Genomic DNA, 12,028 nt, shown 5'->3' with positions numbered 1-12,028 from the left:
AGTAGAGAGTGTAATTGACCTTGCTACTACAGAGTGGGACTGCCGTTAATCAGGGCTAGCAGAATTCAGCATCAGTGCTCTGCGCTATGCTGTGATGGCTCTGTGGGTGATGAAACTAGAGATGATGTCAAAGACAACTGTGTGGGGGAGGATCACCAGAGATAAAAAGTAGAGGTCGCCAAATGGACCAGAAAGCTTCTACCAGCCACAAGCCCAAAGGGCCCAGGCAGGGAGTGGCCCTTATTCCAGACGGCACCAACTAGACGACCCGCGGTTCCATCTGCAGCTCCCACGGATGCTCATGCTTCGATACACTCACAATATATTCAACAAAATAAGACAGAAAACAAACTAAGATCTCACAGTCCTTATTTTTTCCTTTTTAGGCATGTACATGTATAAGAAGACTGTTTTCAAACAATTTCTTTTTTCTTGCAATCTTTTCTATATTCTGTAGACTCCAGGGCAAAATGCAAAAATAAAGTCTCAAAGGAAAATTAAGATTAGGCCTACTGGGCCATTAACATTAATAAATGATTCTGTACCACGGAGCATTGTTATATCCCTATAATGCGTATCATCATATTTTTGGCAAATATCATGCCACGGAGCACAGTTACACCCCAAGTCACCTTCCTTTACTCCTTGTCCACGCTCTGGCATAATCCAGTATCTCTGTGCTGTCACTTGTGAAACTTCCTGTTGCTGGTGTGTTTTTCTGCTAACTGTCAATCACTGCTATTCACGAGCTGTGAAGTGTGTGTGGGGGGGGGGGGGAATCTAATCAACACCCTAAAATTCTCATTTAAATCATTTACCAACCTGAAACTTGTAACGTGAAGTGATCTCTAGAAAACAAGAACCATGTTTATATGGTTGATACCCTCTTAATAAAGATTGATACAGTTCTGTACATTAGGCTTGGGCGATTTGACGACATTATTGGTATTCGACAATGACAAAGTATCCTGGCATCGGGGTCTCACAGTGACTTACGCCACACACAAAGGAGGATAACAGAATGATTTAGGATGCGTCTTTCAGATCAGCTTTACAACCTTAATTTCTGATGCAGCTTTTGAAAAAAATCATGGTCATTAAAGTTCAGCGTTTCAAAAGTATTACCCATTGAAGTAATAGTCTGTTTGCCGATCTCACAAGTTGGGAAGCTTGACGTTGTCACATCGGTGACAGCTGGAATGTCAGGCATTCAAATGCAACCTCCTTAGTGGGAATTATGAGCCTCCCAGCTCATGTGGACGGACAAATGAGACAAGCGCTTACTGTTGGTAGTTCCCTTTCAAGATAAGGGACGACAACCACATCAGCAAAGTCTCTTTCTTTTACGGGAAAGAACGGTCTTCACAGAATATAGCCAAACCCTGAGATGATAAAAGAGAACCATCTGCACATTTACAGTGTTTGATAAAGTAGTTATTATACTATTAATTCGTTTTAATTAGTCCTTCACCATATTTCCACTGTAGCGCAAGAAGCCCGTTATGACGAGAGACAACGACATCTGTTATGCCCATTTTCACTTTTTTAACTCCTCATAGATAGCTAACACAACACTTTCAGCTTATGTTAAACTTAAATTTGTACTAATCAATAAATTAAATGTAGAGCCGGAGGCATTAATGCTTGTGTGTTTGGGTGGGGTGGGTTGGACGACTCAAAATATTGACTATCCTAATTGTTTTACATTAAAATATAAAAAAAAATTTTTGACATCGCCCAGGCCTACTGTACATAAGAAACCTCAAAGTGGATGAATACTGTCATCCCACCTCAGTTCTGCCTTCCACTGGGGACCTTCTCTCCAAAGCCAACCCTCATCTATAACGTCCTCAAAGTGTACAATGAAACAGGAAGTTAGACAGATACAACCACAAAACGTGTTTTATTTTCTAGCCTTGTTTGTGCTTTGTTTGCATAGGAGGGCTAGAATATTATATATCACTTTAATCTATCTTATTAAAATCCCACAGTCTTGAGCTGAATATCAGTAAAACAGCTAACGCAACTAAAGTCACTCTGCAAGAATTTCCTTTAGGAGATTAATAAAATAAAACCACCAAAACCAGTTACATATTCTCCATTTAAGAACGAACATCTAAGACACTCGTACAATTTGAACGCCACTAGATGGAAGCAGACGGCAAAACAGTGACCAGGATCTGGAGGCAGCCAAGAGAGAGCAAGCAGCCCAAAGCACAGGATGAGAGGACAGGCGCAAATGGCGGCAAAGGGAAGGGAGGAGGCCGGTCGGGTTTGCAGGCATCTCCACACACAAGCACTCACACACCCGCGCCGGACTGAAGAGGTGGCTGAAGGACCTACCGACAGGACATGCCAGTATGTCAGACCACATAACAGCTAGGGAGTTCAGTGCGGATGCATTTTTGCAAACGTGGGTGGGTGGGGTTAGTATAATTCGTGACTTGCTGACGGGCTGTGGAATCAGAGGTACCGATATTTCCTCATGAGTCTAGGCACTGCGGCGCAATTCGAGTAAGTGCTGCAGTAGCAGGGGCCGGTGGGGCAAGCCAACCGCACCCAAGAAGTAACCTTACACCCCTCTCTCCCTGTAGCTGTTACTGCTTATATCTGCATGGTAACCACTGCACTAAGGTGATAGCTTAAAGGGCACTGGATGTGCAGAGAACTAATGAATATCATATACAGGACCAGGCAAAAGTCTAGACACAAGAAAACAACCTTAAGTACACCTTTGAGTTTATGAAAGTATTATCCTGTGAAATCAAGGAAAAAGACGGAGTGCTGTGATAGATACTCTGGCCCGACAATTCTCCAACCTAAACCCTATAGAGCTGGTTTGGAATGAGCTGAACCGAAGAGTAAGAACATGATGAACTCCTTCAGGACCACTGGAGAAACATCCAGGTAGCTACGCCTAGATGCTGGTTGGAAGCTTGCAATGCCGTCATCAAAGGAAAAGTCCGCTATTTTGAAGAGTCTAAAATTTGAGAAAATGTTGAAATGCTGAACACTTCTATTGGCCATTGCAGTATTTAATATGGATTACTTCATTGCCTCAAGGAATTTAAGTTTAAGCTGAATGATATAGCTAAAATGGAGACGAATGCATTAAAAGCTGGTGTATCCAGAATTTTGACTGGAACTGTACGATAACCCCACATTAACTAACTGCTACTGGCCAAATTTCAGCACTGGGCTATAACTGGGTATAAAAGGAGGAATAACAAGCAGACATACACATACACACGCCTGCAATCATAGGAAGCACTGGCAAGATACGAGGTCAGGGGGCAGTGCAGGGTCAATAACGGGCAGACTGCAGATGCAGAGGTGAGCAATGGATGATGCCCCAATGCCATGCTTAGGGCCAGTCTAGGACTCAACCACCACGACCACCACAGGTAGGAAAACATGCACCACCTTCTTGGCCTTCACTCCTCGCTGTGTAGTCAGGCAGAGGGAGGGAGCACAAAGGCGACATATTAGCTGTTGTCCGAGCTCTTTTAGGTGGTGTGAGCGGCGATTACACACTCTTCATGACATTTAAACACACGCGTAGGTTCCAACAGGAATGCGACACTTGAGTCCTTTCATGATGATTGCCATGCTAAAATTAGTAAGTACAGTAAGACATAAGGTTTGTAATATTCACACTGATACAACAGTCATGATGAACACACAAAAAATGGGGTAGGATCTGAAGACTATGCTATACTTCACTGTACTATGCTAAACTAAAACTATGCTATACAATACCATATATTATACCAGTGATTCTCAAAATATGAGGAATGGATCCTCGGCAAATATGTGGGAGGAGTTGCAAGATTTTTCATCATCGAGGACTGACCCTTCCCCTCCCCCCATGTCCACGGTCGGCAACATTTGTTGTAGGGGACCATCCCCCCACCTGAAAATGTTATCCATAACAGAATATTCGCTAATTTTATCAATCGGGGATTACCCCTCTCCCCCCAATCAAAAGGTATTACAAGATTTGACCAATGATTTGGCCAATGAGTTGCTCCAGACAAAAACGTTTGAGAGCCAATGTACTACACCATACTATGCTACTCTACAGTATACTATGCTACGCTATGACTAAAACAGCATAATGAAAGAAATCACACAAAGAAGCTGCTTGCAAATGTTTGCATGGCAGCTTTGTAGATGGAAATGAGGGTGACAGATCTGTATGTGGAAATGCTAATCAAAGAGATTTTTTTCTTTTTGCAATATCTAGAGAACAATATTTTGACAAATTGGATTAAAGTGACTCATGCATAAATCTAAAAACAAATTTTGCAAATATTGCAACATAACTTTCAAAGGTAGACAGTAGGGTCCAGCAATTGTAGTTATTAATATTACATTCATTATTTTATCACTTAACAAAATTAATTTGTAAAGTTAAATGTAATCACACATTTTTTTTCTATTATTCAGTGCAAAATTGTTTAATTGTTTATTAACAATAAAAAAGTTCATTGTTGCCACTATGTTAACATCTGCTTGTCATATGGTCCGAAGGCTGTTTCACGGGTCTAGATCTTCCACTTTTGGCCCTTAACTATATAACTTTATGTTCAATTTAAGTATTTTCACATACTGAAAAAACACCTCGCAACAAAGCTGAGCTGATCATTGTCAGTGAAAAGCAATACAATTACTCTGAAATGCTAATATCCATACTCTACAGAAACGATCATTATTCTTGGTACTATTGCCGTTTTTACAAAGTACTTTAGGTAGGGTTTTGCAAGACCCTTGGATTCTTCTAAGTCTAATGTTCCAGTAATGAACTGACTTAAACATGTCTTTCAAGCTTTACAAAGAACAGAAGTCCGATTATTGACATTTTATCGTTGTTAATTCTTCTAGTTTGACACGGTCTTGTTGTTGTTCTTATTATTAGTAATGCTGATATCATCACTCAATATTATTCAATAATAAACTATAAATATCACTACACTCATTTGGCGACTGGAATATCACTGAAACATACAACATCCATGCCAGTATCTGTCAGTTTATCTTTTGTTATTCCTATACCTGTTGACTTTTATCCCTCCTCCGATACCAATTTCTTAATATTCTGGGGTAAACTACACAGCTGAAAAGGGCAATGATGATGTAAAGCAGCAGGTGAGCCAATCAGCAGCACGCCTGACAGGTAACCTGAGGGAAGCCGGAGATGACTCATCTAGGCAGACAGCCAGAATTCCCATGATTCATCTGGGTAACATGACCTAGCTGGTCCAATCAAAAATGGAAGGGACTTCTTAGCAGACATAAAATCCTGCCTTGATTTGGGAGCAAAATTTGGGATATATAACAAACACAGAACAAAACCTCTGTGCCAAAATAAATTCATTATATTTAATTTAATAATTGTAAGTTTATTTCACAATTGTGCTGTTGAAATGCACTTGTGGTGGCAGAATGTAATTAAATTCTATTACAGTTTACAGTTTTTGGTGCACATCTAAATAAACTCAGAATAAAGAATTAAATAGCACATTATTATACTATTATATAAATTATTATAGGAATGTGCATCTTGCTATTACAGACTGTTCCCAACTTAGAAATTGGTTCTGTTCAGACAGACATGTCGAAATGGACATATCAGAACAGGATGATCAGGCTGACTTATATGTGTGAGAATGAGACTGGGAGATGTGTGTGAGGCTGGGATGGTCATATCGCCATACAGTACAGTATTTTTCCACCACAGCTATCATACGGCATGCTAGGCACACAGGGCTGAAGCCAGGATTTTTAAAATACCAAGGTGAAAAGGGTTAGTCCTTCTTAGGTGTGCCTTGTAATGGGCCGAGGTTAATGGAAGTTGCAGAAAAAAAATACTGAGGACTTCACCTTGGTGTCCTCAATGGTAAGCGGGGGCATGTACATCATATTATCTTTCTGGAAGGGGCGTAATGAAGGGACAGGGGGCTTAAGATATCTGGAACAAAACTGGGTTGGTCGAGGATGTAGGGCTTAAAATCTCAGGAAATGCCCTGGTTCTACAAAGCCTCAGCTGTATGTTGTTAGTCGTCTTTATATACATCCCATACTGCATAAATACAGTCTTTAGCAGTCAAAGAAAATGATGTTCAAATACCCTTCATGTGTATGATGTCGGAGTGGGTCTGCTTATACATCCATTTGCAAACCTCAACTGCAGATCCTCATCTCAGCATTAGAAGCAATCATCCAATGCATCAATGTATCTGTCGACTCGACTACTAGCACACCAACTTTGGCAAATCAATACCTCAGCTTTTTAACAAATTTAATTAAATTAATTGAGCGGGTGGTGAAATTGAAGTAATGCACGAAATTGCTGGAACTGAAGTGGTTTTCTTCTAGCAACCACACCAGGTATCAGTAACGTTTTGGCGAGCAGAAGAAATTATTACTAGTTTCTATTGTCTTACCATTAATTTGCATATGTTCTGATATTAAATTGTAATTTTTTGAGCAAATATACACTTACAACTCAGATAAACAGCATTAAACATTTTCTTTGACAGCCTAAGACTTTTGCACAGTACTGAATGTATACTTTATATATCTTAAAAATTGGCTGGGAAATTTAAACAATCTTCACGTGTAAAAACTATTCCATGTCTGTCTAGATTAACCTTTTCAAAACAGTCATCCCAGTATTTAGAGTAATCATCCAATATGCCTCCATATTTGGTGACTCAGCCACTATCTTACCATAAATCAAATTATTTACCTAATTAATTAGGTAAGATGTTGGAGAAACAAATGCATGGAATGGCTGAGGTGTCCCTGAAGACACAATTTAGGAATATTCCTGTTTTTCACTGCGCTGAACATTTATTGTTCAACCAGAACAATAAAATGCTAAAATATGTAAAATTCTCAGTTTACAGAGAAGGTAATCTGTGCCAAAATGTTGCCTTGGGGCACTGAGAAATACATTGGAGAAAATATAATGTTTCTGTCTAACCTATTGGACAAGCTTTGATGCTGTATCGTTCCAGGTGAGCGCGATATGACACAGCAGAAAAAAAACAAACGAATAAGACGCCGAAGCACAGTGATGCAGTTGATTGTTGGTCACAGCACCCCCTCTGTTGGACAGGAAAATAATTTCAACCTCCTCTCAACTGTTTTTTGTGATCAAATAAAAGGAGGGTACAGGGCAGCAGGAGGGAGGAAAAGTGGTACTGCACTACATCCCAACACAAGAAAGGAAGAGGAAGGTTCTCGTTAAATTAAAACTATACTAATAAAGGGGTCTGTGAAGGCTTGACAACGGTTCATGACAAACATGATCGTGCCAGTTGAAAGTGATGGAAAATCACATCCATATAAACAGTAACAGCATGCATAATTCAGCACTGCAAAAACACTACTCTCGAGAACCTGCCGGTACTGATGACATTTCCTGTTGAGATCACGTGTATTCACTCAAGCAAAAAAAAAAAAAAAACACTATTTTATCAATATTACAGCATGGAGATAGCATTCTTTACTCACCAGCTTGCTTGATTTTGGTGTCTCAGTAACCTCTGTTGGGAAAAAAGCAGTAAAAATTAACAAACAGGTTCTGTTTATAGCAGTGCGGTTTACCGCCGGAACATAAAATCTTCATAATTTCGCAGCGCGCTCCTTTTCCAGTAACACTGGGAAGTGATTAGTTGATTAGAACAGACTTTCACAATAAATGTTCTAATGAGTTTGCAAATTAAACTATTCTAACATGACATTCTCCTCCACTAATATGATCAAGTCAACAGCAGAAGCCCCAAAATCAGATGACATTAACCCCTTTTGTTTCAGACAGCCACCCTGTACCAGAAGGCCAGTGGGGGGTATTCAAGGTATTCAAACTGTAACTGAGCCCTTTGGGTGGCCTGATTCAGCCCTGGCCAGGGCCTATTCTCACGTGAGCTCACTGCACAAATAAAATCCTTCAGATGCTGAAAAGAACGAAACTTTTAAAAATGATGTTGCATAATGACCTACAGATATGATTACTGGTGGATCATTATGATCGTGTGGGTTTACAGAATAAATTTAGGTGTAGGTCACGTCTTATTCTACAAAACATACAAAAATATTAGTGCTCAATACATAAATAAGTCATATAAGTTTTTAAAATTTACGGCCGGCAATATAGCAGATAATTACTGTGTACTGTGTAAAATGTTGTTTTAATGACGTTCATGTTCAAACTATGATATTATGTCTGTAATAGTGGGGTAGTTTAACCAAGTAAATTCTTATTCATTTCGAATGTTATTAATAGTGTCTGCTTTGTGTGTGAGAGAGCTAGAGAGAGAGCTAGAGTTTCAGCATGATAGAGGACATGCGACAGGATAACCACACACGCGCACTACACTGAAAGCAGCTCGAATTCCCGTCGCGTGCATGTGACCCTGTAGCACTGTGAGGGAGGCCGTGGAGGTGGCATGTCGTTCGGTAAGACAAAATAAAGATCATTATTGGTAGAAAACGTTCCGAAACAGTGACCTGCTATAGCGTCTACAGGAAAGATAATTGTATGACACATGTTACATAGAGGCGTAGGCTAGGCTACTCTGGCCATGTTAAAGGTTGGGTTTCTTTCATATTACGCCTAATGGGCTAGATTAGGTTAACTAACGTTTCACATAACATTAATAAAAAATAAAAATAAAGAGTTTATGAAGGGGACGGTATCAGTAAAAGTGTCCATGGAAACATTTCAAAGCCAAATTTGGATATCAACACAAGTGTGTTTGATGTTGGCTTGTAATGATGTGTTAATATCAAGCATTTCTCATTCATATTTATCTTAATATATATTTATAAATAACCTTAAATTACATGCTTCATACCTATAATATTTTACTGCTCTCTAATGGTCTTATGACATAGACCTAAATTCATTCAGTAAGGCACATTCATACAATAGCTCCACTTAACTTGCTGTAACCTAAACTATAAGTTAACTGATATGAATTCTCATTTAACACAGTCTATCCTTCAGAAAACAAGCCTCTTGTATCTGATGTATGACTGATGAAATCCTCTCCTCGGGTCCCAGGCTTCACTATTTTTCAAATCCTGACTACGGTCCTGCTGGTACGTTCCTTTCGGAGAGTCGTTCACAAGGTATTTCTTTCACTCATCCATCAACTGCCCCTGTTATACTGGATTGTTTTGGATATAGTTGCTAGTGTTCATTGTTTAGTGTTGATTGTCAGAGTAGTAATTTACTATCGTAGTCAGGGAGCTGGGGGAGTGCTTTGTGTATGTGATTCCGTTATATTGTGTGTTTTTCATACATCTGCATTATCATTTTGAGTATGTGAACAAGTTTTTCCAATAAAAGGGTCTTTTGGAATTACATAGATGAAAATAAAGCACTAATATGGGTGTTGTCACGACAACCAGGACCGAGCGATCGGGATCCGGGTATGCAAGCCGCTAAGCACTTGATTTGGATAAACCAAACAGAGGCACTGAAAGGGACAGGCAAGAGGCAAGGTCGAAAGACAGGCAGGGAGGTCGTAAGCCGGGGGGTCAGTCCTACAAGGAAGCTCAAAACAGGAACACACGAGGGTGCGGGAACAGGACGAGCAGGAGCAGGCTGGGAGGACGGGTCAGGTACCGGGAAGGGTCTGGAACGGGAGAGAGAGAGGGGTAAGGAGAAGACACTAGGTAAACAGGCAGGGTTGGGTATCAGGGAGAGACAATCGACAAGAAAGTGCTTGGTATGGCTTCTATACATCAGCGCAATACTTCGCAATGTGTAAGTGACGTCTGGCTGGTTTTAACTCTATGCTCATCCTGCGCAATGAGCCGCAGCCGGTGGTGTCCGCCTGCGTGGGCGTGACAGGTGTACTCCACCAAAAAAAAAAAAAAATCTAAATTCCGATTGTGAATTTTTAAGTCTTGGTCTTGTTTTGGTCTTGATTAAAAGTCTTGATCTTGTCTTGGTCGGGAGGGGTCTTGATCTCGTCTTGATGTCTAAACAGATGGTCTTGAACACATCACTGCCAACAAGGCACCAGTAACTTTTTGGGGAACAGAAGAAAATCCTGTTTTTATTGTGTTATTCTTAATTTGCATACGTTCTAAAGTTCGGATGTACATATACACTTACTACCCAGAATCATAGCTTTAAGACTTTTGCACAGTACCGAATTTACACAATATATGTTATTAAATTTTACATACATGTATGAACTGTTCAGAGCTTAACCTTCTGCATTTCGAATCAAGTGCACAGATAAGTGACATTCATCTGATGTCAGTGAAAGGGAACCCAAAATAATATCAGCCATTCCTGTAGGGTTTTTGTGGATGAATCCTACAGAGACAGACACAGTCCAAAAGGTACAGTATTAATCAGGAGACGCATACAAAAGAGTATCGAAGTCAGTGACACACAATGGAGCACTGAGAAGAGTATCATCAATGGCAAGAGGAACACTGGATAGTCTTCCAAATCTTGGCAAAGTTGATGACAGGACACGGTTTTCTTCTTAACTTGAAACCAGCCAAATGGCACAATAATTGGGCTGCAAGGATTTTGCACAAGTACTGCTTACTCTTAAAACAATCTCTTATATTCTTCATGCCTGGGTTTTGAGGTAGAGTGACAATACATAAAAGTCAATCTAATTTATAAAAAAAAATATATACAATAACCCCAGACAGTGTGGAAAAATGCCTTATGGTCTAATAAAACAAGAACAATAGAACAACAAAAATAAAATTTTGGCCTTAATTCTAAGAGATATGTTTGCCACCGAGGCCTGGTCATCTAAAGGACACCATAGCTACTATCATGTATGATGGTGGCAGCATCATGCTTTACGATCTGCTTCACTTTAGTTGGGATAGGGGCTTTAGTCAAATAGCCTGGATGATGACTGGCTCCAAATATGAAGATATTTTGGGGGGAAAAAAATTTGCTGCCAGAAAGTTGATGAGATATTTCACCTTCCAACATCATAAGGACCTGAAGCACAGATCCATGGGAACCAAGGAATGGCTTTAAAAAAGACCCATCAAAAACTGCACAGTCAGAACCTGATATTAATCCCATAGACTGAGGACCCATGGAAGGACCTAAATACTGAAAAGTCCAGGTGTACAATGTAACTTTAGTCCAGTCTAGAGACTTACTGCTGTAATAAATGGAAAAGGTGCGTCCACAAAATATTATTTCAAGGTGAGTATGTACACATGCAATTACGGTACTTTTGATTATTTAGTTTCAGTTATTTGAAATTGTGAACACCTAAGAAGGTGCTAAATATCAATTTACATAAACAAATAAACAGAAAAATGGATACAGAAACATCATTTAGATATAAGATGCTTGTCTGTTCATTTTTCATATATCCAAAACACAAATACAATGGTGGGTTCCATAACTGCTTCTGTAAAACAATGGCTTTACAATCACTATGGGTGCCTGCAACAAAAATGTTCACCCTACTATGACTGTTGTATTATAGAGTTCTGAAACACTGTACCTTTTTCAGAAGTTAATCATGTCCTCCCCCAACAGGAAAAAAAATGTGTTTTTAAATCACGAAAGTACAAAAGCTTATGAATATGAATGGTGGTCAGCTCCAAAAGTCTAAGAAACATTTGTTCCTTTTTCTTAGATGATCTCCATGGAAACGAAAACTGTGACAAACAACCAGCATAATACAGCAAGACTGCTGGACTGAGTCTTTTCTCTCCACAGTCACTTTTGAGGAGGCCACTTTTGCAGGGATGGACAAAGACCTTAAGCTAGGATAGACCAAGTCCACCAGCCATTTCGTCTTTCTGTTGCGCCCCAGAAATGGTCATTCAGAAGGCTGATCGAATGTTTTTGTTTACAAATAGATCCACACGTAACTGGTGGATTTAATTTCATGAGAGTGCCTTGATGCATCGTTTATCGGAATTCACGTCTGATATGACTCAGCGCAGCTAATGATACTGTGATGGCCACATATTCGAGGAGGAAAAAATGTAGCTGTACAATGTTGTAATT

General features: G+C 39.7%; 1 protein-coding gene and 1 long non-coding RNA gene across 19 annotated transcripts in view; one reads left to right on the top strand and one right to left on the bottom strand.

The window, feature by feature from the left end:
* The window catches only part of dctn1b (dynactin 1b), a 71,764-nt gene that overhangs the window by 35,954 nt on the left and 23,782 nt on the right, over positions 1 to 12,028 (bottom strand). For 9 of the 17 annotated variants that reach the window (XM_048995646.1, XM_048995648.1, XM_048995649.1 and 6 more), the window contains one exon: positions 7,522 to 7,553. In XM_048995646.1, the coding sequence (XP_048851603.1) occupies positions 7,522 to 7,553 (32 nt within the window). Of the gene's footprint in view, positions 1 to 3,423; positions 3,445 to 7,521; positions 7,554 to 12,028 lie in introns of all 17 variants that reach the window. The other 8 variants (XM_048995651.1, XM_048995639.1, XM_048995640.1 and 5 more) reach the window with 1 other exon arrangement.
* On the top strand, positions 8,039 to 11,788 carry LOC125720351 (uncharacterized). 2 transcript variants are annotated; one of them, XR_007385423.1, is made up of 3 exons: positions 8,039 to 8,466; positions 9,017 to 9,141; positions 11,652 to 11,788. It is a non-coding gene; the product is annotated as an uncharacterized LOC125720351 (long non-coding RNA). The 2 variants fall into 2 exon arrangements; XR_007385424.1 differs by having other exon boundaries at positions 8,041 to 8,466; positions 9,074 to 9,141.

The sequence above is a fragment of the Brienomyrus brachyistius genome, chromosome 25 (assembly GCF_023856365.1).
Source record: "Brienomyrus brachyistius isolate T26 chromosome 25, BBRACH_0.4, whole genome shotgun sequence".
NCBI classification, from domain to species: Eukaryota; Metazoa; Chordata; class Actinopteri; order Osteoglossiformes; family Mormyridae; genus Brienomyrus; species Brienomyrus brachyistius.
The sequence above is the reverse complement of the archived record's forward strand: the minus strand, read 5'-3'. Positions and strand labels throughout refer to the sequence as shown.